The sequence below is a fragment of the Babylonia areolata genome, chromosome 18 (genome assembly GCF_041734735.1).
Source record: "Babylonia areolata isolate BAREFJ2019XMU chromosome 18, ASM4173473v1, whole genome shotgun sequence".
NCBI lineage: Eukaryota > Metazoa > Mollusca > Gastropoda > Neogastropoda > Buccinidae > Babylonia > Babylonia areolata.
The window spans coordinates 34,641,003-34,668,502 of NC_134893.1; the positions used below are offsets into that span (position 1 = coordinate 34,641,003).

The 27,500-nt window shown below is 42.6% G+C and overlaps 1 protein-coding gene across 1 annotated transcript; it reads right to left on the bottom strand.

Moving 5' to 3' along the window:
- Positions 1 to 6,367: 6,367 nt before the first annotated feature.
- LOC143292224 (uncharacterized) lies at positions 6,368 to 13,959 on the bottom strand. The gene is made up of 4 exons (XM_076602411.1): positions 12,943 to 13,959; positions 11,762 to 12,073; positions 9,684 to 11,160; positions 6,368 to 6,702 (listed from the first exon to the last, which is right to left on the bottom strand). The coding sequence occupies exons 1-4, from the start codon at positions 13,957 to 13,959 to the stop codon at positions 6,368 to 6,370; spliced, it is 3,141 nt and encodes a 1,046-aa protein (XP_076458526.1).
- Between the last annotated feature and the right edge of the window lie 13,541 nt (positions 13,960 to 27,500).

The window sequence follows — 27,500 nt, forward strand, 5'->3', positions numbered from 1 at the left end:
CGGAATGATTGGTGAATTTTATAAGAACTTTGGTGAACCTGCCGTCACTTTTCTTGTCAAGTTGTTTAATGTTTTGTTTGACCAGGGAATCTATCCTGAAAACTGGTCAGTCAATTATCATTCCTCTCTTTAAAAAAGGTGAACGAAATGAGCCGAATAACTATAGAGGGATATCGTTATGTGATATAGCAAGTAAACTATATGGTTCCATTATTAACGAAAGATTAACTGAATGGATAACATTGAACAACTTGACAAGTGAATACCAAGCTGGATTTAAGAAGGGTTACAGTACTGTTGATCATATGTTCACTTTAATGGCAGCTGTTCAAAAGCAGTTTGCACATAATCGAAAATTATACGTCGCTTTTATAGACTTCGAAAAAGTCTTTGATTCAGTAGCAAGAAAACTTTTATGGCCGATTCTTACAAAAAATGGAATAAAAGGTAAACTTTATTGCTGTATTAAAAGTATGTACGAGGATGTTAAAGCTAAAATAAGATGTGGTGCTAAATTTAGTGAGTATATCAGATGTACACAGGGGGTTAAACAGGGTGATGTTTGTAGTCCTGTTTTATTTTCTTTGTTTATCAATGAATTAGCCCTAGAAATTATAGAAAATGGTAGACATGGTGTTACTTTCGATTTGATAGAGTTATTCATATTGTTGTTTGCAGATGATATTGTTTTATTGTCTGAAACTGTAGTTGGTTTACAAAACCAGTTAAACAATTTACACAAAGCAGCAAACAGGTTGGAGCTTAAAGTAAATATGGATAAAACAAATGTAGTGGTTTTCAGAAAGGGTGGGTATTTAGCTGCATATGAACGATGGTATTTGGGGAATCTTCAAATTTCTGTCATAAATACTTATCAGTATCTTGGTTTATTCTTTTCCACAAAACTTAGTTTTACGTTTGCTTGTCGAAACCTTGTTAGTAAAGGGAAACGAGCGGTCGTGAGCATATTACAATTATTATATAAGTTTGAAAGTAATTCTGTTAGATTGTTTTTAAATTGTTTGATGTTCAAGCCCAGCCTATAGTACAGTACGGTGCTGAGATTTGGGGGTTGGATAAGGGGTACGAGATAGAAAAACTACATTTGTTTGCTATGAAGAGGTTTTTGCAGGTGGACAGAAGAACGCCAAATGACTTAGTTTACGGTGAGCTTGGTAGGTATCCGATTTATATTAATTCATATGTAAAATGTATTAGGTATTGGTTAAAACTGGTTCAAATGAATGAATGCAGATTGCCTGCTCAAGCTTATAAAGTGTTATTTGATTTGGATGCCAGGGGAAGGGTAACATGGGTGACTAGCATTCGAAAATGTTTATGTAGTAATGGTTTTGCATTTGTATGGCTTAATCAAGGGGTTGGATGTATTCATGATTTTCTTGTTTGCTTTAAACAGCGTATGGTTGACTGTAGATGGCAGGGGTGGAACGACCATGTACAAAATAGTGAAAGATTTTCTTTGTTCAGATTGTTTAAAAGGAATCATTTCACAGAACCACATTTAGCAAAAAATATTAACCGAGTCATCAGATCTGCTTTAACAAGGTTTCGTTTTGGTGTATCTGATATCAACGTACATAGTAAAAGACACAAGCCCAGCATTGTAAACGATATGGTATGTCCGTTATGTAGATCTGCAAAAGAAGATGAAGTCCATTTCGTATTATGTTGTCCTGTATTAGATGATTTGAGACAAATATATATTCCGTTGAGATATTATAACAGACCAAGTAAGTTTCGGTTAGTATTACTTCTGTCTTCTACAAATGATAACGTTTTTTCGAATCTTGCCATATTTATCTATAAGTCATTAAAACGACGGAGTTTCATGATTGGTTAAAGAGAACAGAGCTCTGAGCATACACGTTGTAAGATTATATTCATATGCAAATCTATTCTTACAAAATATGTAATCACCCCTTCAAATGGGGCCATGGCCTTATTGAATAAACTTTCGTTTCGTTTCTCTCTCTCTCTCTCTCTCTCTCTCTCTCTCTCTCTCTCTCTCTCTCTCTCTCTCTCTCTCTCTCTCTCTCTCTTTCTCTCCCACTCAACCTGCTGAACACTAATGTTTTATCTAACAAATTCGTAACAAATGTCAGTTGGTCATATGGATATCATACCAGATGTATGTTCGAAACTGGCCTGTTGACCCACTGACCGCAATTACACATCAACTCTTCTGTGACACTGAACTGCGATCATTGATTATATAACAAAGCTACACTTTGGACTTCAGACAGAATGAATGTGCACCAGGTGCAGTTTACGCTTTCTGTGTTAATTAAACTCTCGGCACTAATGACATTAGAGGCGACGAGGTCATTGTTTTCACCCGGCTGCTAACACCATTGAACTGTTACAAGTGGAATGTTTTCCTTTTGAGGAAGTCAATGGATGATGACAACGAATAGCGCAATTTTTTTTTTCTAGGGGCGAAAGCCCGCATTCAGACCCCGCCCCCCCCCCCCCCCCCCCCCCACACACACACACGACATTAGATGGGATGCTTGGGGGGCCCGGGTAGTGGGAGGGGATGGGAACGGGGAGGAGGGGATTGCGGGGGGTGGGGGTTGGGGGGAGGGGGGGTGGAGGGGGGACGGGGCGAAGAAAAGGGTGAAGACTGGTTGTCTTGAGTGGGTTTAGAGTTGCGTGTTCAGCTGTTTTGAGTGCTTGTGCATCGTTTGTTCGTTTATTTATTTGAAAGAGAGAGAGAGAGAGAGAGAGAGAGTACCGTGTGTGTGTTGCAATGAAGACAGAAAAAAAAAGAAAGGAAGAGAAAGAGATGGACAGACAGACAAAGCGACAGACAGACCGACATACTGACGAACACACGCGGGTAAAAAATAGATACGGAAATAGACAAGAACGCACACACTCACAGAGACACAGACTCAGTGATCGAAAGACAGAAAGACAGACAGAGAAAAGGGCGGGCAGAGACAGATGTGTGTGTGTGTGTGTGTGTGTGTGTGTGTGTGTGTGTGTGTGTGTGTGTGTGTGTGTGTGTGTGTGTGTGTGTGTGTGCATTCGTTTGTATATCACCACCGAATGAGAACTCCGAGAGAGAGAACACTGATCATTGCACATCAAACATTTAATTTCAATTCTTTCACCCCATTATGGGGAATGGAGCAACAAAACGTATAGATACGTAGGACATATTACCAACTGTAAAAAGAAAAAAAAAAAAAAAAACCGAATAAAGAAGAAGAAGAAGACAGAAGGAAATGAAGCAAAGTGATTTATGAAATAAATTTTTATTGTACAAACTTAACAAGTGTTCAAAACTTTCCATCCACAAAATCGACCCTTTTTCGTTTGTTCGTTTGTGTTATTTCATTTGGACATCGTTTCTTCGGAATCTTTCTCCCTCTTCTTCTTCTTCTTTCTTCTTCTTCTTCTTCTTCTTCTTCTTCTTCTTCTTCTTCTTCTTCTCAGATCGCAATACTGAGTGCAATAAAAAATAATTAAAAAAACCAAAAAAAAACCGAGAGTCTTCAAATGTCATGCGCCTGGGTTGTATGGCTCGTACAACACTGATTGATATATTAACATGAAAAAGTAATGACCCCATACTCAAAACAAAACTTGTTTTCTCAAGTGAGCGGGGAATATCAAAGATATAGATAGGCACAAACATAAATGAAATAAACAACTAACGCACTTTGACTGACACTAAGGAAATGTTTGCTCTTTGAGGAAGGGAAACAACTCGAACTTCAGGCCTTGAACACAGGTCAAGGTCACCCACTGTTGTAGTTTCCGAGATCGACAGTATCAGTATCAGTAGCTCAAGGAGGCGTCACTGCGTTCGGTCAAAGCCATATACACTACACCCACATCTGACAAGCAGGTGCCTGACCGGCAGCGTAACCCAACGCGCTCAGTCAGGCCTTGAGAAAGAAAAAAAATAAAATAAAATAAAATATATATATTTTTTAATATAATAATAATAATAATGATATAAACAATTTAAAAATAAAAAAATAATAAATAAAAATAAAATAAAAATAAATTAATAAATGAAATAAATAAATAGATAAATACATAAAGATACTACTACTACTAATAATAATAATAATATTTATAAGGCGCAAAATCTTGATGAAGTCAACTCTATGCGCAAAAAAGACCACAAAAAAAAGACAACAATAATGATAAATAAGCAAATAAATGTAAAACATACACACACACATCCACACACACACACATGCATAACATATATGCAACAAACATGCAGTTTCACCGATATGAAAGCACAATCAAATACACATAAACGTACATGAGCCCCAACACACACACACACAGACATTACCCTGCGGAAGGCAGGAAAGTGACGATCTCGGAACCTCTTCAATCTCATTCTCTGATCATGTCCGTGACCGACCTTGGCTTTTTCCTCGATAAAGATATTTCCATGCAGTATCACATCAGCAAAACCTGTCAAGCAGCCTACTTTGAACTCAGACGAATCAGCTCCATTCGCCACTACCTCACACTCGACGCAACCAAAGCGCTAGTTAGTTCATGCATACTCTCTTGATTATTAGACTATTGCAACTCTCTTCTCATCGGTTGTCCGCAAACACTCCTCAGACCACTACAGCAGGTACAAAACTCCGCCGCCAAACTTATGTATAAAGCAAAAAGATCCGCACACGGCACACACCTTCTAAAAGAGTTGCACTGGTTACCCATAGAGCAAAGAATCAAATACAAAGCCACCTGACAGCTACCATGTCATATCTGGAATTGCACCCCGATACCTCTCTGACATCTTTCACATCTATGTACCCTTCCGTTCTCATTGCTCTGCTGCAGATGACAGAACCTTCCGCGTCCCAAAATACAAAAGAGAACAGCACGGTGGTCGAGCCTTTTCATCATCTGCTGTTCAAATATGGAATTCTTTGCCTCACCACGTCCGTCACAGCCCCTCACTGCATTCCTTTAGATCTAACCTCAAGACTTTCCTCTTCCAGCAGCATTTCCTCTTGACCCTCTCTCATACATGAAAGTAGGTAGTTGATTGTGTAGGTATATTTGTAAAGTTGTATTGTGTGTGCGTCGAATGTATTGTACGTACGATTTTGCATGCGCGTGTATATGTTTCTTGTGCATGGTTGTGAGTTGAGTACTGAGTGTGTTGCGTAAGCGTGTGTGTATGAATAGTAAAGCGCTTTGTGCAATGAGGAAAACGCTGATAAATGTCCAGTTATCATTATTATTATTATTGTTATTGTTGTTATCATCATTGTTATTATTATTATTGTTATCATGTGTATATATCTATCTATATATCTTCTCTAATATTTTTTTCTTTCTTTTTCTTATACCAATTCATGTACGCGCATTCATGTATGCATCTGAATGACGCTTGGATTAGCTGACGTGCATACATAATTTGTAACAAGTTGGTATTCCATCATGAAACTGAGGGAAGTTAGTAAGTTATCTGGTTACCTTGCTCGTAGTTCTTTTGATTATCCAGTCATTGTGCTTGGTAGTTCAGCCAACCAATAGGATGGCCCCTAGCGTGTATGGGGGAATCTAAATGAGCGGCGTGGGAGTAATGCCACTGAAACGGTGCAGATGATGGGGCAGCAAAAAAAAAAAAAAAAAAAAAAAAAAAAAGGATGGCCCCTAGCGATCGCCTGGACTTGAAGCACCGATGCTCAACTCAGCTGAAAAGGAAGCCACGTGAGGCCACTACAAACACGGAGAAAAAATTAAATGAATAAAATAAACGAAATGATAAGAAATAAAAACGAAATAACTAAAACAGAAAATAAACCTGGTGACTGGCGAAAATGGGTTTCGAGGACAACTGGATTATCTCTCACGAGGGAACAGAATGTACAGAGAATAATGTGTCTCAGGAGCTCGATCTTTGAGGTCAAGTTGTCAAGATAAAAGATACAAGAATACTTCATTATCTCCAAAAGAGAAACTGGTGACACGTTTGCTGACTTGAAAAAAAGGGGTAACATGATATATACATTAGCTCCACAGAACAACACAAAAGTCCAACCATGTTCCCACAATACAACAAGAACACCCAAATGTACAAAGAAAAGATGAATCAGAACAGTGCAATCAATGTCCTGAAAAATACTCAAATCATAACATCAATGCACAGATTATGATACAATAATACCTGTGGCCTAAGCTGCAGAAAAAAACACTAATACTATAAGAATTTTTTTTATTGTTGTAATTTTGTCTCGCAGTACCTAGGCTACACCACTCCGGCTAACGAAGCGCTCCCCGGGAGGATAAACTTGAAACCCCGACCGGCGCAGCTCCAGCCCGTCACGGTTCTTTGCTGCTACTTTGACGGCGGTCAGTCACTGGGAGGGTCGTCGACATGGCTGACCACGGCGGGTAAGTGATGAACACTGTTGGGGAGGGGGTGGGGGTCGCGGTCACGACGAGTGGACAGCTGCCTCTCTGTGATGGTCGCTACGCCCGACATCTCTTCAAACAATCCGCTGTCCGCCGCGCCGGAAGCCGCCCGATAGAGGCTGTGGCGGAAGAGGCGGTACACGCGCTCGTTGCAGATGAAGGCGACGAAGACGTAGACCCCTTGCAGGCCGCACAGCACGCTGAACACGTGCCACATGACTGGGGAGTCCACCCTCACGTGCACCGCTGCCAGGCCCACCAGCCAGTTGATCCCTAGGACAAAAAGAAAAAAGAAAAAGAAAAAAAGAGTTAATCATGATGATGATAGCACTACTACTACTACTACTACTACTACTACTACTAATAATAATAATAATGATAATAATGATGAATATTTGGACGCCCTATCTCTGCAATACTACTACTACTACTACTACTAATAATAATAATAATAATAATAATAATAATAATGAATATTTGGACGCCCTATCTCCGGAGAGCCCAGAGCGTTTACAAAATACAATTAAACATACATATATACGTTGATGCAGATACATTTCATAAGATTCATTTGTTTGTACGCATCGCAAAATAAACAGGTCACACACACACACACACACACACACACACACACACACACACACACACACACACACACACACACCAGGCATTGATACTGATACGAAACAAGGTGCAAGGTGGCAGAGTGGTTAAGACTCTCATCTGTCAATACAGTGTCCGTGACTGAGGGTCCGGGTTCGAATCCCGGTCTCACCCTTTCCCCCAAGTTGGACTGGAAGATTCAAACCGAGCGTCTAGTCATTCGGATGAGACAATGAACCGAAGTCCCGTGTGCAGCACGCACTTGGCGCACTGAAAGAGAACGCAGCTAAAGGGTTGTCCCCTCCACTCTGATAGGTGCACAAATATATATTATGCATGCACTCAACGCCTAACTAACCGCGCTGGGTTATGCGACTGGTCAGGCATCTGCCTTGCAGATGTGGTGTAGCGTATACGGATTTGTCCGAACACAGTGACGCCTCCTTGAGAAACTGAAACTGATACGAAACCGACTTTTTAAATATGATGATCGTCAATGAAGGGCCGTCACTTCAGTGAGATAAGGTTGAGTTTACAGGTCAGGATGTTAGTCACCGTCCTTCGTTTGGATTTCTTGTTCTTATTCTTTAGATTATATTACTTTTAATCGGCAATACCAGTTATGATACTGATAGTAAATCGCGTTCGCCAATGACTATCAGAGTAGCAGAGGAAGCAACTATCTGGGCTAAATATGATCATAGTGGAAAGCAGTATTGCCCAAGTTACATCCCCACTCTTTCAGCCAAGAGGGTTTTTGGACAGTCGGCGGTGCGATGGTCCCCACAGGCTAACTAGCCCCCAAGGCTGCAGTACTAAGAGTCAGGAGCAAGAAATTACAAAAGAGACCGGTGATGTAGCTGGCGTGTATGCCAGCAGTTAACGGCTGTTGCCTCACTGGGATGAGATTGAGCTTATACAGGTCAGGGTGTCAGTTAGCCTTCTTCGTTTTGGATTTATTTCTCTTGGGATTATAATGCCCATGTTCAGCAACATCAGTAACATAATTAACTCTCTCCAAACGAACGGCGAAAGAGAAGACGTTAACAGCGTTTCACCCCAATTACCACCATCAAAATATTGCAAGCGGAAGGCTCTTATACTGAAGAGGTGAATGTTGGCAAAGAATACCACAATTCTGACGACGGAAGCTAAAGGTTGGGTCATTCAGACACCCACTGGACATCCGAGGGGTCTGTGTAGAGGAGAAGAGAGGACTGGTCGTACTGAGTGAGTTAAACTGTGCACAAAAAGTAGGAATTGCACGAATTACAAGACGCTTAATTTGATTTTCCAGTCAAAGGGCGAGAACGGGATTCGTGCCAACACCCTCGCGGACTCTCTGTATTGACAGCTCAGCGTCTGCCGCCTTCCTCCTTCACGAATGATCACAGGACAAACATGCCCCTTGATTTGTATTTGTATTTCTTTTTATCACAACAGATTTCTCTGTGTGAAATTCGAGCTGCTCTCCCCAGTGAGAGCGCGTCGCTACACTACAGAGCCACCTTTTTTTCTTCTTTTTTTTCCTGCGAGCAGTTTTATTTGTTTTTTCTGTCGAAGTGGATTTTTCTACAGAATTTTGCCAGGAACAACCCTTTTGTTGCCGTGGGTTCTTTTACGTGCGCTCAGTGCATGCTAGCACACGGGACCTCGTGTTATCGTCTCATCCGAATGACTAGCGTCCAGACCCCCACTCAAGGTCTAGTGGAGGGGGAGACAATATCGGTGGCTGAGCCGTGATTCGAACCAGCGCGCTCGCGTTACCTATAGGCCATCACTACACTAAGCTCTGCAGCCACCCTGCTGGCCAGGGTAAAAGGAAGACTCAACAAGAGGACTTGAACAGTTTTTTTCCCACAACAATGTAATCAAATTCGCCAACAAAGTGCCGCAGTCCAGTACTACGGCATTTTGTCTTGTCTCTGCGCCCACTTCCAGAAAAAAGAATATAAAGAATCAAAGTTAACTGCAGCTTGCCGGGTTGTTGCTTCAATCTCTGCATTAAAAGTGCTTTTGTTGAAGAAGAAAAAAGAAGTAGGAATTGCAGATTAAACTGATGCCTCACTGATTGCTTTTCACCAGGGTACAGCAGTCATGGGGTTAAGGGGTGGATGAGAAAAAAAATAGTCGTGATATGGATGTGGATAAATAAAAAAGCAAAGGAAAAGATGACAGAAGAAGAGAAGAAGAAAAAAGAACAAAAGGAAGAAAGACAGAAACGTCGGAGCAATAGGAGGGAGGAAGCTTGAATCGATGACTGTTAAGAAGACGGTGACGTCTGCTGTAAGTAACTGGAATTATTCCCTTCACATCCCCACATGGGACAACCCAACATATATATATATATATATATATGTATATAGAAAGAGAGAGAGGGGGGCGGTTGGGCGGGACACACACACACACACACACACACACACACACACATATATATATATATATATATATATATATATATATATACACATGTGTGTGTGTGTGTGTCTGTGTGTGTGTGTGTGTGTGTGTGTGTGTGTGTGTGCGTACGATCGTGTGTGTGTGTATTCTACCCATCCATCTCTCTACCCAACCATCCATCCATCCATCCATCCCTCTGTCTACCCATCGACTTGTCCGCCCCATCACCCCAACCCCTCTTCCCCACTGACCAGTGACGGTGGACATACGGATGTAAACCAGCAGCTGGCGGTGAGGCTGACGGACGAGGCGCCTCCTGTTGACGCTGAAGGAGCGCAAGGCGACCACGGTGCAGATGAAGAGCACCAGGTTGACCAGCATCACCAGGGAGATGGGCAGCACGGAGGCCAGCAGCAGGCTCCAGCGGTTGGACAGGTAGCAGACGCCTACTCCGTAGCCCAGGTCCAGGGAGCAGCGGTGCCGGTGAGCCAGGTAGTTGACCAGCAAGGTGAGGCACACCACGAGGGCGGGGACGGCCGTGGCCACCATGACGTAGCGGGCCAACGTCGACCTGTCCTGGTCGGCCCTGTGAGTGTGGGCGTGGTGAAGAAGGTGGGTGAAGATGCGGTACATGTGGAAGGAGCAGACCATCATCCAGGTGAAGGAGGACAGGAGGAGGTAGTGGATGAGGACACCCAGCACCAGGCAGGCGGTGGGGAGCTCCACCCGGGCCACCCCCAGCTGGAAGGTCAGCATGGCCAGCAGCAGAGTCACCACTAGCGCCAGGGTGTTCTTCCCAGGCAGCGTCCTCAGCTCGGGGAAGAGGCAGTAGGTGCACAGCACCAGGAACAGGCTCACCACGGACAGGCTCTGGCAGACGACGGACACCGTGATCACAGAAGGGGAAAAGAGGTTTTCGGGTAGCGCCAGGGTCGGGGAGGCAGCCAGAGAGCTGTAAATCTGATCGGCGCAAACCATCACCTTGCCGTTCTGCAACAGTTCCACGTACTGGAAGCTGACCGTTGTTCCCGAAGGACGGTGGAGGAGGGACCCCGTGTCTGTATTCAGACTGAACGAGCTGCTGGAAAGCGAGTCATTGGTCAGATCGGTCAGGACCTTAGCACAGAGCAGAGTATCCTGGACTGGAAAGTAATGCTGATCTCTGTGAATAAGACCGTAACCCACCACATAATCCAAACTTGCGTCATGTGAGGTCAGGAGGGTTGGTTCCGAGAACTCATCAGCTACGGAATGTACAGGAAAATAGTGAGGGGTGGCTCTGAACTCCTGTCCAGCTCCGTGATTGACTGATAAGTTCCAAACGCCGTAAGTCATCTCTACCAACTGCTGTTCTGAGATATTGGAATGGGTTGCCTGGTCCCATATTGTTCTAAAAAAGACTTTCATCAAAAAGCTTTGCACGTGGACAGCCTCTTCCTCATTGACGGTTCTGTTGGCATCAGCACCACTGACTCCAGTCGTCTGGTTGCTCGATTCCTTATATGTGTTCTGTATCCTCGCTATTAGTATTAATCTCTCTGTCTGGACACTCCCAACAATAGGTGCCAGCTTTTCGTGCACACTTCCCATTACAGTCCAGACGACGTCGTGGAGGGCTGAGATGCTGGACAGCACGATGTCTTCAGTGGTGTTGTAGGGGAGGAACCTGACGCAAAGGACGTAGGGCACACCGAAGAAATCGGAGAACTGCGTGACGCACTGTCGGTTCTGTAGTGTACGGGTCATGGAGCATGACAGGGGACGACACAGGCACTGCGAGAGATGACAGTTTGAAAAAAGGGGGAAGGAAGGTGAGCCAAGGGAAGTTTTGAACCCCCGCCTCACACCCTCTCTCTCTCTCTCTCTTTCTCTCTCTGTCTGTCTCTCTCTGTCTGTGTGTTTACTGTCTGTCTGTCTGTATGTATGTCTCTCTCTCTCTGGGACTGGATGTAAAAAGCACACCAGTGCTTATATGCTATCCTCGAAAATGAAGAAAACTCTCTTTGTCTCTCTCTCGCGCGCGCGCGCATGCGCGTGTGTGTGTGTGTTTATCTGTCTGTCTTTCTTTCTGTTTGTCTGTGAGCGTGCCTGTCCTTTCAAAACAAGCCCACCACCCACCCACGCATCCCGGCACCCCAACCTCGGATCCCTCCCCCGCCCATCTCCTCCCCCCCCCCCCCCCATCACCCACACACACACAAACCGCGCCATCCCTCATCCTCGGGCGCCGGCCCACCCATCCCACCAACCCCTGCCCCTGCCCCCCACCAAACCTACCCCCCACACCCACCCCCTGCCCCTCCCACTCCCCGACCCTAACCCCCCCTACCTCAAAAGGATCATACACCTCATCCTCCCGGCACCAATAGCGATCCTCCGCCGTCGACCTGCTGCCGGGGACCTGGCTGAGGACGTCCACACTCATCACCAGCACCAGAGGGAAAGGGGTGGCCGAGTTTTTCCCGTAACACTCGAACTCCACCCGCCTCTCCTCCTCCGCCTGGTTGCACAGGGCGCAGAACAGGTTCCTGTAGGTGACATTGAGGAACGTGATCGAGCTGCGGAGGCCGGCGTTCTGGCACCCGTGCCAGAGGAGGGGATGGTAAGTGGCCCTCCTGCCTGTCGCGTTGCACGTGTCGATCTGCAGAGGTTGGGCCGGGGTGCACTGGGTTCTGTTGAGGCTGGCAAGGATGTAAGGAAAAAAAATTATCATTCTTTTTTCTTCTTCATCTTTTTTTTTTTTTTTTCAAAGCACGACGCTTACGATTACCATGGGTATCTGCAACCAACAAAGCACATTTTATACGCACACACACACACACACACACACACACACACACACACACACACACACACACACACACACACACACACAAAGTCTCTGCTGTCAACAAAACATCTAGAAACTGATGGCAAAGTCAGTTGTGTTGACAAGTGAGTTTTCGCTATGCCTGTTTCAGGTATAATCATAATTTTTGTTGTTTTTCTTTCTCTTCTTGTTTGCTTGTTTCGTTGTTTTTTGTTGTTGTTTTTGTTGGGGTTTTTTTGTTTGTTTGTTTTTTTTTGTTTTTTTTGTTGTTGTTGTTGTTGTTGTTGGTTTCTTCTGTTTTTTGTTTGTTTGCTTGCTTGCGTTAACCGAGCATACGTCCATGAGAATAAATATGCATGTATGACAAACTCCTATGTCCTCTAACTCCAGTTTGAAGAACAGATTTTCCGAAAAAGCTCGTTTTGTTTGAAGCACAATCCAGTATGCCATGGCAGGAGTAATCATTTAAATGCCTAGGTGATTTTCGAAAGAAACCACAACAAAAATAAAACAAGAAACTGTCCTTAGGGATCTACGACATCAGAGACAGCCGGAACAGGAGATGACATTTGCTGTTGGATTGCTGTTTTGTGGACAATTCAACCTTTAGTCACAAAAAAATCTTGAATTAGTAACGTAACTTACATGCTTAGATCATTAAAAGCAAGTGTGCATTCACTTGCATTCAAAACTTCATTCACCAGCGCCTCAAAGGTACCAGTATTGAACAACTGCGTGTTGCCATGGCACACGACTTCCAGGGTCCAGTCTCGAAGTGCCTGGTCATCCTCACCGCAACACAAAGCACAGAACTTATTACGATACAAGAAATCGCTGGAACTGGACCACACTGGCCACACGCTCCGTAGCTCCTCCAGCACGGAGACACTTCCATTCGTAGACAGTGCCTTGTGGCATTCGTTCTGGACATGCGTATCGCTGAAATCTTCGGGGCAAGAGTCGATGAAGAAGTAGGGCATCCAAGGCAGCTGCGATTTGAAGCTCGTGCTATAGCACCCAAAGTTCTGTCGGGGTCTGGAAGAGAGAGTCTGACTCGTCACATTGATGATCAAGTGATCCTTCGCATCTCCCAGCAGCTTGTCCAAGCAACAGTCTCCTCGGACATAGCACAGGCTGTCACACTGGCAGTTGTGGCACTGCGTGCATTTTGAGTATCTCATGTCGCCGGCAGAGGTTGGAGCATCGCACAGATATTCGCTGCCGCAGAGTCGGGTTACCAAGGAGGTTATGTTGGGCAGAATATCTTGCCACTGTGTCTCGTTGTCGATGGATGGCAGAACGATGGGACCGGGGTCGTGTTCGGGTAAAACATACGGCATCCATGGACCTGTCGCCATTAGGTGCTCATGTTCAAAAGGTACAGGATCTGGATAAAAAGCGTCGGTTTCACCACTGTGGTTGCTCAGACCGGGCAATTCTGGAGAAACGGGTTCTGGGTGAATAACATCACCATCATGAGAACCGCCATGGCCTCCGAAGTTCAGTGGTTCTGGAACAGTTGTTCTGAATTCCGACTGGGTAACATCACTTCTTGGCTCATCTCCAGCTTCCTGTAGTTCCGTGGTCACGAATCCCGGTGCTGGATCAACTGTGCTGTGTTCCGCTGCTTGGCTGATGCTGGTTTGTTCGTGAGCAGAAAAATCAGCGTACAGTAGCGACACAAACAAGAAAACAAGCATGGTCAACAGTCTCTTCATGATGACAGCTTTTCATCAGTCACTTGTCACCATCAATCGGATGTATAAAATCTGTGTTTTAATTCATACTATAAACAAAAAGTACGACTGTGTGTATATTATTTCATGTCTCCTTTTTTAAGTTCAAGAATGATAGTCAGTCTGATAAATGAAGGAGTGAAAAGCAGTTCTAGCCATAACTTTGGAGAAAACATGTTTCAGTCAGTATGTGACTTAAAAGGCATTGGTCAAGCCATGCCCGGAAAGGTAATGCTGCCACGTGACACCAGAGGGCGGGGTCACAGCCGGAAGACTTCTGTCGGGTCCACCGGCTCAGTCCAGGTGTTTTTATTTCTCTCTTTGCCTGGGTAAATAAAACATGGATTGCGTTCCTTACTTTTCACACCTATCCCCTGCAGTCAGAGCTAATCACACGGGAGTGAAGGAATAGACTACACTATGTGATTAAGTCTGACAATAATTACTTAACATAAAGAAAATGTGTATTGGTCACTATATCTACTCGATGGCAATAAATATACGAATGAATGAATGGATGGATGAATCAATCAATCAATCAATCAAGTAATCGAGGAATATGTTTTTTCACAAAATACAAAACACCTATAAATATCATTTAATAAATAAATAAGTTGACTGATTCATCACAGATACATTTTTTTAAAAGGTGCATGAATCAATCACCTCATCCATGAATATGTGAATAAAAAATACTTCAAACAAAAAAATACATACATAAATGAATATAGGAAATCCAAATGATGCAGAGAAGAGACAACTAACAAACAACAAACAAGTACAGCTGATGCTTTTGTTTGTTTAGAGGTGGGTTTTTTTGTTGTTGTTTTTTTGGTTTGTTTGTTTTGGGTTTTTTTTGTTTTGTTTTGTTTTTCAGACAGAAGTGCACAACCTCATGCCATTGGCGGTTAGATCTTCCAATCAGCTTGCATACAGGTGAATATGAGGTGCAGAGAAATAAACCCCAGAAACCTCTACTGTCGTTGCTGCTGTTTGTCGGTATCAAACGATCGGTAAGTGAACAGACTTGAAACTCCCTTTGTGGAAGACGTCCCAGGGGGCGGACAAGTCCATACACGCTGCACCAGATCTACCAAGAATTAACCCTTTCCCTCAACTCAGAATAACAGTCACCCAACGAAGTTTGTTTTGTTTTGTTTTTCATCGTTTAATTTTTTTTTAACTCTTGTTGTAGTCGTCATTGCTGTTCTTATCGTAAGAGCAAACGAAACAAATCGAAACAAAGTTCACCACTTCCAAACTGTTAGATTACAGAAAGAAATAATATGTGGTTCGCTACCGAGATTGTCCACTTGACATGCTCGACACTCCGTCTTCATCATCTCTTCGCGTTCGTTCTTTGCGATCACCAACACACACGTTGCATGTGTCGGAAAGACATCGGAAATTGAAAACACTTGAAGGGTCTGTGAGAGGGTCATCAGATCCTAATTTCGCAAAGTCTTCTCTCTCTCTCTCTCTCTCTCTCTCTCTCTCTCTCGCTCTCTCTCTGTCTGTTTCGTGAAAACGTTATTTTTTTCTTTTATTGTTCTACACATTGAACTGTAATGCAGTTATATTTTTGTTTGACTGTGTGTGTTGATACTCACATTTATCGTGATGTGATGTTTGTGAAATAATGTTCACATTCCCCTTCATAAGTGGCCTAAGCCTATACAAGAATAAACCATCTCCTCTCTCTCTCTCTCTCTCTCTCTCTCTCTCTGCCCGTGTGTCTCGGAACTCGGTGAATGATATCAGGAAAGTTTTAATGGGAAATGGATTTGATATGGTGTGGTTTAATCAAGGTGTCGGAAATGACTTTCTTGTTGTTGTTGTTGTTGTTGCAAATCAAACAGCTGCTCAGAGAATACTTTCAGCAAAACTAGCACCCACATTCAACAGAAAGTGAAAAGTACAGCTGGTATTATTCCTTCATGATCATGCTGCACAGACATATCTTAATATGGTGACAAATACATAGCAGTGAGATCAGATGGTAATATCTAGAACGCATTTATATGCAAACAGAAGATGGTTTGATATAAATGGACTTTTATAATTTATATGCCCGCTGTGTTGAAATGATCAAGAAGACGAGACACATCTTTTGGTTGATTGCAGAGAATACGATGCTATGCATACGACATAAACCTTTTCTTGTAAAACATGGTGCAAAAATGAATTATTTATATCATACGTACGATTTCTTCTGAAGATTGTGGTGTTCTCAGATCATTTACCACGTCGTTGAAGCATCGACTCAAAAGAAGAAAAAACTAGCATCACAAAAGGACCTTACGAATGTGAATATTAACTGACGTAGGAAATAACTATTACATAATAGCACAACCAGAATGATTGCTATTTATGAAGAAGAAGAAGAAGAATACTCTGCTGCTTTTTAAAAGGTAATTTATGAATAAATAGATAAATTAATAACTATGTTCCGGACGAACACTGACCTTCTAAAGTTAATTCGTGGCATATTGCTTTATTTCCCTCGCAGTATTTTGGTTTTCTCCCCTTAACGCACTGAAAAGCATATGCGATTTGTTTGTTTGTTTGTTTTTGTTTGGTTGGTTTGTTGTTTTTTACTGCAGACACATTACCGATGTCGTGTAGTTTTTTTGCTTCATCGTTAGTGTGTACTCTTATGTTGTTGTAATTTGTTTTTTTTTTTTTTTGTTTCGTCTTCTTTATATATATATATATATATATATATATATATATATTTGTGTGTGTGTGTGTGTGTGTGTGTGTGTGTGTGTGTGTGTGTGTGTGTGTGTGTTTGATCTATTTAATCAGTGGTTGTTGACACGGCAGCTAAAAGAAGCTCTTGTCAATTATCAACTTGTCAAATTCTCTTTGTCTTTGTTTCTTTGTCTGTCTGTTAGTCAGTCAGTCAGTCAGTCTCTCTCTCTCTCTCTCTCTCTCTCTCTCTCTCTCTCTCAGTCTCTCTGTCTCTGTCTGTCTCTGTCTTTGTCTCCCTCTTCCTCTTTCGCTCCCGTGCTCGCTCATCAGCATTCTCCTCCCTTTACCCCCCCCCCTCTCCCCCCCCCCCCCCCCCCCCCCCCCCCCCCACACACACACACACACACACCCTTCCCGCAAAGGCAGGTCACATTTCACAGCCATCGAGTAATTTCCCTTGCTTCAGGTAACCGACCACTCTTTTCTTCCTGTTTTTCATCAACAATTTCCAGGATGAGTCGCTCTCTTTGCTTTTACGACCTTTATTTCCGTTGTACTCTGGACTTTTTGCGTTCGGTCTCAGTTTCAAGGTGGTGTCAAAGCTGTCCTTTTCCGTTCTCTCCCTCTATCTGTTTCCCCAAGATGGACACGTGCTATGATGTGAAAATACGATACGTGTATGTCACAGTTCGTTCCCCTGTGTCGTTTTCAATCAGTGATGGTAACGCTCCCTCAGGTTCATACACAACAATTTCCTTTTTTCGCTGTTATTTTCTTCTCTTTAATGGTAAGTAAGTATGTATGTATATATGTATGAATGTATGCATGCATGAATGTATGCATGCAGGTATGTATGTGTGTGTTATATTATGTACAAACAGCAAAACACTCAGCTTATATCACAGATTGACATAAGTTTACAGTCGGGCCAACAGCAAAGTGAGAGCTGTGTTATCAATGGTTTTTCCATCGCAATGGGAAATCATTTACATCTTAGTCTTTTGTAGAGGGCTATGATTCTCAAACTCGGAGGCAAAACTGCACTGGCTCTTAGTGCTGCAGCCCTGGGGGCTAGTTGGCCTTTGAGAACCATCCCAACGCCGACTGTCCTAAAGCCTTCTTGGCTGAGAGAGTGGGGATGTAACTTGGGCAAGACACTCTCCACTATAGTGAAATTCTAGCCCAGATAATCGGGACAGCAGTTGCTTGCTCTGCTGTTCTGATGGTCATAGTCGAACACAGCTGACAGTCATACACAGTAACATGTATGTGTGAAGCGTGTTAGAGAACTTGGCACCATCGACGTACACATTTACCTAAAACATCGTGTTCTGTACATGTAGGCGTCGAATGAAAGTGACAGCTGAAAGATGGACAGCTGAACTGAACCCATTGCCGATATGGATGTGTTTTTGATGCGCTTCTGCACTGTATTCGGATTTTTCGCTGTAAAGCATGCGTGCATGCATGCATACTGTACGTATGTATATATTGTATTGTGTGTACATTAATAACTGTGTGTATACCTATAGTTTGCTAGGTGCTTTTTTGCGTGTACAAGTGAGACACTGATTGTACTGCTTTCCGGACAGATTGCTGCACATGTATCCATTAGTGGTGGTAGTTGTGTCATTAGTATTATTTGTTTTGTTTTGCTTCTGTTGGCGTTTTCTTTTCTTCTTTTTTTCCCCGTTTTTTTTTTTTCTTGGGAGGATGGAGGGTGTGGGGTCGGTTGTGTCCAAATCTCATCTGTGTTTATCTGTAGTGGGGGGCTCATCTGATTTAAAATTTGACCATTGTGAAATCTGCTCGACATGCAAGTGAATGCTTCGGTGTTCCTTTGGAGGACTTTTTGTTGTGGACTTTAGTTGTATGGTATCACTTTATTTGGTCACATCAGTTTTATGTGTGTGTACCGCCTTCTTTGTTCCGTCATCCACCCCCTCTTTGTAGTTTTGTGTTTGCAGCAGCAGCAGCAGCAGTAGTAGTAGTAGTAGTAGTAGCAGTAGTAGTAGTAGTCGTACCATATTATATGGCACTATATCATATTGCATCATATTATATCATATTACAATGTCATTGTTAATGTTATATAGCGCTGAATCTTGCGCAGAGGCAAATCACTGCGCTTACACACCAGTCATTCACATGGTTGAAAGATAAGAACTTCATAAATACACGTACAAAGGCTTTGAAAACTGAACCTTGAGAAAATCGGATGTGCAATTAATTTCCAGTTGGATAAATAATGGTGCACTGCATTGCATTGAATTGCATTGTTTTGTAAGAACCGCCTTCTGAAACGTGTTATTTCATCCCAAGTTAGCTATTTAAGACCGGTGGACCGTCGGTTCTCAACACCGACTTCACACACACACACACGCGCGCGCGCACACGCACACACACACACACACACACACACACACACACACACACACATATATATATATATATATATATATATATGTATAAACAAAACAAAAAAAAAGAAGAAGAAGAAAAACAACGTTAGGGATTACTTCGTAAAATCAGGTATGGTTGTCATAAGATATTGAGAAAAAAAATTGAGGTATGATATAATCATGCAGGCGGCGTTATGATCTACGTACCACTGACCCTTCAATGAGCACACATGGCAAATGACTGTTTAATGCTCACAACTTAATAAAGGTGATAAAATCAATGTTTCAGACAAGCATCTAAATGATTTGTTTTATAAACGACAGCTGTGAATTTTCATTGTTTAAAAAATAAGGAAGTGCGCACACAAAAAAGCACCTTTAGTGTGAGTGGTGCTTTCAGTGTTTGCCGAAAAGTCAGCATGATATCACGATGCCCCCCCCCACCCACCCCCCCCCCCACCCCACCCCCACCCCCTCCGTCGCCTTCCGCCCCACCCCCTCCCTGTAAGAAGAAAACTGTGGAAGTTACCAAGTCGTCCTTAACTTCGACGGGCGCAATAGCCGAGTGGTTAAAGCGTTGGACTTTCAATCTGAGGGTCCTGGGTTCGAATCACGGTGACGGCGCCTGGTGGGTAAAGGGTGGAGATTTTTACGATCTCCCAGGTCAACATATGTGCAGACCTGTTAGTGCCTGAACCCCCTTCGTGTGTATATGCAAGCAGAAGATCAAATACGCACGTTAAAGATCCTGTAATCCATGTCAGCGTTCTGTGGGTTATGGAAACAAGAACATACCCAGCATGCACACCCCCGAAAACGGAGTATGGCTGCCTACATGGCGGGGTAAAAACGGTCATACACGTAAAAGCCCACTCATGTGCATACGAGTGAACGCAGAAGAAGAAGAAGAAGAAGTCCTTAACTTCTTCTTTTTTCGTGAACCCTGTATGAGTATCCTATGCCGTGAAATCAATCTTTCATTTCATTTGACAGCTTCCCAATGTGCGACAGCAGAGGCCATAATGAAAAAGACACGTGAACGGAAAAGAGAAAAGGAAAGAGGGGGGTGGGGGGGAGGAGACAATAAAATAGACAAACAAACATGCATTGTTGTTTATGCTTGTTGATGTGCAGATGTCGTGTCGTTGAATACAAGGTCTCTGTTTCAAGATGCAGTGATGAATTCGAGCGTAGTTTCGCACTGTGACTGTGTCGAAAGGTATGCCGCCGTGTGTGGAATGATGGCCTGGATTTAACGCGTTCACCTCGGAAAGGGGAGTGGTGGCCGAAGTGAGGGCCAGGGGGGTGCAAGGCTGGAGTGGAGGAGGGTGATGGTAGAGGAGACGAGACTTCAACAGAAGGCCGTTATCGATACTCAGCAGAAGTAGGTGACAGAGCCTTGTTCGGAACGCCTGTCCTTAATGATGCGTTCGTTCACAGCGATTCAAGGCAATCTTCTTCTTCTTCGTTCGTGGGCTGCAACTGCCACGCTCACTCGTATGTACACGAGTGGGCTTTTACGTGCATGACCGTTTTCACCCCCGCCATGTAGGCAGCGACACTCCGTTTTCGGTGGTATTCAAGGCAATCAACAAACAGCAAGAACAAGGCCAATATTTGCTCTTGCCTTTCTTCTTAGACTCGCCTTTTACAGCGTTGCAGTGACGGACGAGTCGATTTCGAGGAGTCGAAGCCGGTACGAAGGGTTCACACATGCAAAGCTGTTAAATGAGCGCGAAAATGATGACCTGTTGGATCATCCGTTCAGTGTGAAAAGTGAGAGCGTGCACCTACACAGATAGACAGACACAAAGAGACAGACACACTGACAGAGAGAGAGAGAGAGAACAGACAGGCAGACAAAGAGAGAGAGCCAACACTGCGCTATTTTGACCTCAATGACGCATTTATTCATCCCATTTGTGCCTGAAAGAGAGAACGAGCCCGGAGAGTGAGAGACATACAGACATGCATAGACATGGAACCAAATATACAGACTGTGCGTGCGTGTCGGCGATGATAACACACACACACACACACACACACACACACACACATCTTCGCACTCACTATATCTCACTCTGTAATTCTCTCTCTCTTCCTCCCTCCCTCTCCCCCCCCCTCTCTCTCTCTCTCATCTTCGCACTCACTATATCTCACTCTGTAATTCTCTCTCTCTCTCTCTTCCTCCCTCTCTCCCTCTCTCTTTCTCTCTTGCATCTTCGCACTCACTATATCTCACTCTGTAATTCTCTCTCTCTCTCTCTCTCTCTCTCTCTCTCTCTTCCTCCCTCTCTCCTTCTCTCTCGCATCTTCGCACTCACTATATCTCATTCTGTAATTCTCTCTCTCTCTCTTTTCCTCCCTCTCTCTCTCTCTCTCTCTCTCTCTCTCTCTCATCTTCGCACTCACTATATCTCACTCTGTAATTCTCTCTCTCTTCCTCCCTCTCTCCCTCTCTCTTTCTCTCTTGCATCTTCGCACTCACTATATCTCACTCTGTAATTCTCTCTCTCTCTCTCTCTCTCTCTCTCTCTCTCTCTCTCTCTCTCTCTCTCTAGTAGTAGTAGTAGTAGTAGTAGTAGTAGTAGTGGTAGTAGTAGTATTTACTATTGTTATTATTGTTGTGTCTTATCGTTACTGTTTTTGTTGTCACAAGGACAGATTGGAAGACTAGGCAATGCCTAAAATCTTTATCCTTGAGTAATAAAGTTTTTGAATCTTGAATCTCTCTCTTCCTCCCTCTCTCCCTCTCTCTTTCTCTCTCGCATCTTCGCACTCACTATATCTCACTCTGTAATTTTCTCTCTCTCTCTCTCTCTTCAGTGATTCAGTGTGATAATTCAGCTTATTTCACCCTATCGAGTGATTAATATACTTTTTTGTATCAATTGAAATATTCTGTGCACAGTGGTATAAAAATTGTTTGGTTGAATAGATAATCAAGTGATTTTCGCGACATGATGTGAAGTACACCTGTACCGGACACAGACAAAACACGGACAGCCGCTGTTGTGTGTGCCACGGGTCATGTTCTGTGGATATCCTTCCTTGACCTGTGAACAGTGCTGTGTTTGTTGTGTGTGTGTGTGTGTGTGTGTGTGTGTGTGTGTGTGTGTGTGTGTGTGTGTGTGTGTGTGTGTGTGTGTGGTATATCTTCATTTCATCGCAATGGATTCTATTTTAGTGTGAAATTATGAACAACTCCGGCACAGTGAGTATTATGTATTGTCTTTGTCCCTGTGTCGTGTAATCATGTCTGCTTCAACTTCTCCTTGCAAAGACAAGAGTCTCAAAAAATTACAACCTACACTCGACATAATCCAAAAACGGTTTTCGTGCAGCAAAGATGAACTTACAGTGTAGAGAAACTGTCTTTTTTATCGTTATTCTGGATTACACGAGTCCGATATTTCAGTTCAGCTCAGTGACTATGATCACAATGACTCAGTATTGTCGTTTCCCTCGTTGTTTGTGTCCGTGCCGTCTCCTTCCACTCTTAACAAGTCAGTGATTCGTATTTTTTATCAGTCATGTAAATCTGTGACTATTACCCTGTATTTTTCATCACAATCCGAAGGAACTTTACTGTGTCAAGGTTTAGACTGCTCACTCTGGGATTCAGATGAATGTGAAATTATATATAAAAAAAAGAAGAAAAAAAAAGTGGTGGCTAATTTCATGCGAGATTTAAAAAAAATATTGAAAAACTATCAAAACTCTTGATCCAAACTCCTGTGACATTCATCAGTGCGTTCCCTGGTTCACCTGCTATACACACACCCACCATTGACTTGTCTCCATGGACACCGACATCTCATTGTGGTGATTCCTTCACCCGACCACCATCACATCTACTGACAGACCCTGAACCAGCTGAGCCGACCCAAGATGGTATCGTCGTCCTCCTGCCCACTCCACCTGTGACGCACAGCAACCCTCACAAGGGAAAAGAAACCAGAAGCCACAAAAAGACATTAACGCCAGTGGGAAAAAGGACTAGATTACAAAAAAAAGCGAACATTGTTCCATACAGTACATACACAGGCTGTCGGTTCACTTCCAGAACTGAAACAGGTTTTCGATTTAGACCAGCAGCTTGATTCTTTATCTAGTGCACTATCTACATTACAAAATAACTTTTTCACAGCTGTTGAAGACATCAAGGTTATCACTAAAAACGAATTACGTATCAATATTTCTGAAAAATTCAACATGCTCATTTCCAAACTGGATGACATACAATCTCAGCTCACAAAACTGGAAGCATCAAACAAACAGCTAACAAAAGACAAACAGTCCATCAAAACACAGCTAGGGTCAATAAACTCTGAAATTAAAAAATCTAAACCAGAAGAGAAGAAAAGTGTGACATCATCCACACAAACACCCTCTGAGATTCAGGACAAACCTACAAGTGTAGATGTAAGCACAGAAACAGACACAATTCCCTACCATCAAACCGCCCGAAGTCATGATACTATAGCTAAGCCCTCTGTTTTACCAGGGAGCTGTCCACGGGCGGAATTCCAGACAGTGACACCATCCCCTAAACACTGTCCTCCTCATGAAAACAAACCGGAGAGTACATCAGCTCCCTCTTCTGATTGCAATGATGAACCTGGAAACTCTTTTCATTACTCAGTTTCCACATCTAACCCTTTCTCTGTGCTCTCGAGTGCAGAGAATAGCATCCCAGCTGACGCGGTCCCTCCCGTTGATAGAATTACCATGGTAAATAGTAAACCAACAATTAAAGCTCTGTCAACAACTCCCCAAGAAACACTGAACAGCATGTCGATTCCAGACAAAGCATCTATGCTTCTAATTGGTGACTCTGTCATTCGTTTCATCAACGCCAGACGGTTAGCGCCCCATCAGTCCTATTTATTCAAAATATGTGTTCCAGGGATGTGTGTTGAAGACCTCTGCAATTGGCTTAATGCATTACCTGTTGCTCCAAATCTGAAAGATGTTCTCATTCATGCTGGCATAAATTCCTGTTCATCAGGTCCTGTGTCAACCGACACATGGACTAAACTAATCCTGTTATGTCGAAATAAATTCCCAGAAGCATGCTTGAGCCTGAGTTCAATCCTTCCTGCCAGAGGCAAACATCACTTGAACAACATCATCCTTCCCTCCAACCGTAACCTTCAAATCACATGTGACCAACAAAAAGTCCTTTACATCAATAATTTTCCAACGTTCGCACCAAACACCAACCTTTACAGCAGCGTAAAACACCCTAATGCCAGAGGAACTGCTCTTCTGGCTGTAACTTTTAAAAATCTGTGGCGGAGAGGTCTCCGTCAAGAAGGCCGTTTTCCTGAAAACATTCACAGGACTAACAAAGAGTGGAACGACAGAAATGTTCCACTGCGTAATGATAATTCCTCTGCTTATCATTCACAGGCAGAATTGAAGCGAACACATCAACCTGACGTAACTGGCGATACACATGATCAGGTTTTAGAGCAACCATTTCCATCCATACAATCCAGTTATCATTTCCCTCCTCTTGCTCCCAGCTTAAATAGTAGGAGAACACCAATCTTACATTCCAGCCAGTACCCCCCCCCTACCCAGCCTCACCGTACAATTCTGTCCCTGTCGCACGTCAACCACACTACACAGATCAAAATGGTGTCTCATATAAAAACTTTCCTAGGCAAAATACAGACAGACTAACAAACACACAGTCTCCAAACCAAATTCATCCATATGCAGAACAATTGTTACACATGGCATCCCGCTTGTTGTCACAACAGCGCACATTTCCATCATATCATGCTTCTTGACTTCTTGTTACGTGAACCCCTCGTCCCCCTCCTGCCGACTCCTTCCCCCATGTGTTCCCATACCATTCTAAATAGATATGACTCAATGTTTAATCTTTCGCCAGTTACAGAGTCAATCATGGATGATGTTGTTTTCCTTTCAATATTTGTCGCTTTCTTTAATTTTGTTGTTGTTGGTGGTGGTGATGGTTTATTTGTTGTTGTTGCAAGTATCGAAATATCGGGGAGGGTGGGGGAGGGTTGGGGTTAACTTGCACATGCGCATGAAGTATGAGTTGTTTGTTTTTCTTTGTAATTATAAACCCCTGTGGTTGCTCACACATGTTCCGGATCAACTGATAGGTTGCCTTGCCCATTGATATTAGTGCCACTGATACGATTGAGGAGTCCTGATTTTTCTCTCTATATATAATAGTTTTCATTTGTCATTATATATTATTCGCCTGTTATCATAAGGTGAAATTGTTATCTACCCCATAATTTGCTCATTTAATTGGTTCTGCTTGATTGATTGTTTCATTCCTTATAGTGTTTGATCTTCAGAATTTACTCTTTTTTTCTCAATTTGATTGCTATCTACTTGACATTATTATTTTTGTTACTTTTCCCATATAATCTAGATTGTCCTGTGTCTTGTTTACTGAATTTTTCATTACTTATATTGTCAGCTTAAGATAATCATGAATGCTAACACACCCCAGACGTGCGATGCATGGCCACTGGGAGAAGGTTTGAGAGTAGGCTTTCTTAATATCAATCATATAATTAATAAGTTATCTGATGTTTCTGATATATTGAATAATTTTGGAAAAAAAACTTTCACATTTTTGGATTAGGTGAATCAAGATTATCAGAACATATGTCAGACTCTGACCTAACCATGTCGTTCGTAAGGATCCTTTCAATCCAAAGGAAACAGGCTTACTTATTTATGTTCATGAACATATTAGATTCATAAGAATTCAATCACTCGAAAACCTATCTCATCTTTTCTCTCTGAAAGAAAACAACTTGTGTCCACAAATGGTTCAAAATCAATGTTATTACCAATTAACTATGGTGTACCTCAAGGTTCTGTTTTGGGACCTATCTTATTTTCTGCATATATTAATGACCTACCCTTATCTATCAAGACACCATGTGAAATGTTTGCTGATGACACCACCATTCATACTAGTCATACTAACCTATGTATCGTATCTCTTTCTCTTCAGGAAAGTATTGACCAATTGATTGAATGGTCCGAACTAAACCACATGTGTCTCCATCCTAAAAAAACAAAATTCCTAATAATCACAACAAGACAAAAACGTCAAAATATATCCATAAACTGTTCGCCTATTTTCATCAAAGGTGACAAGATTGAAGAAGTTGACCACCATAAAATCCTTGGCATCACTATCGATAATAATTTGTCATGGTCACATCATATTTCTCTGTTATGCAAACAGGTATCAAAAAATATCTATCAACTGTCTAGAATCAAACACTTTTTGGATCTTCACTGCCGAAAACTATTTGTCAGTACTTATATAGAATCACACATTAACTATGCTTCGACAGTGTGGGATTCGGCGAGTGACAGTATTATAAAACCTCTATTGAGTCTGCATAGAAGAGCTGTAAAATTGATTCTTTTAAAATCTTCATCATTGACTGTATCTGATTATAAAGCTCTCGATATCCTCCCACTGAAAACAAAACTTCTATTTAACAAAGGTCTATTTATGTTCAAAATCATGTCTGGATTTGCTCCCCCCCTCACTGAAGAATAAATTTGTAACTAACACTCATCGTCATCTTCATAAAGTTATGGTACCACTTCCAAGGATCGATCTTTTTAAATCTAGTCTGTCTTATTCAGGGGGCTGTTTATGGAATGAATTATTATCCTGCCTCAATGTAAACACTGTAAAAAGCATCCCTAACTTTAAAAACATATATCGTGCACATTTATTGAAAAACATGTGATTATGTGACACATATCAATTATAAACAAAAAATCATGTATAGATTGTCAATATATATACGCCTCTCTCCTCCCTTGTCAGTCTCTGTCTCTCAACTGTCACTGTTACTATATCTGTCTGTTGTCAGCCTCCCCTGCCTTCTTTACTCTTCCCCTTGTCCATTCTTCCTTCCGCTCTCCACCACGCCCCTACCCTATTGTCCTCGTTGTTATTCATCTATCGCGATATTGTATTGTACATAAGCTCTATGTTTATGTTTGCACATGCTTATGCAATTTTGACGTTGGTGTTGTGAATTGACTCTCGCTTTTTTTCTTTTTTTCTTTTTTTTTTTTTTTGTGTGTGTGTGTTACTTTGTTGCTTTTTTTTCCAATTATTATTTATGCCCAGAGGGCTGGATGTAAAAAAGTACTTTGTGCTTACTCCTTTACCCTCGTAAAATAAAATTTCGTTCGTTCGTTCGTTCGTTCGTTCCTCCCTCTCTCCCTCTCTCTTTCTCTCTCGCATCTTCGCACTCACTATATCTCACTCTGTAATTCTCTCTCTCTCTCTCTCTCTCTCTCTCTCTCTCGCATCTTCGCACTCACTGTATCTCACTCTGTAATTCTCTCTCTCTCTCTCTCTCTCTCTCTCTCTCTCTCTCTCTCTCTCTCTCT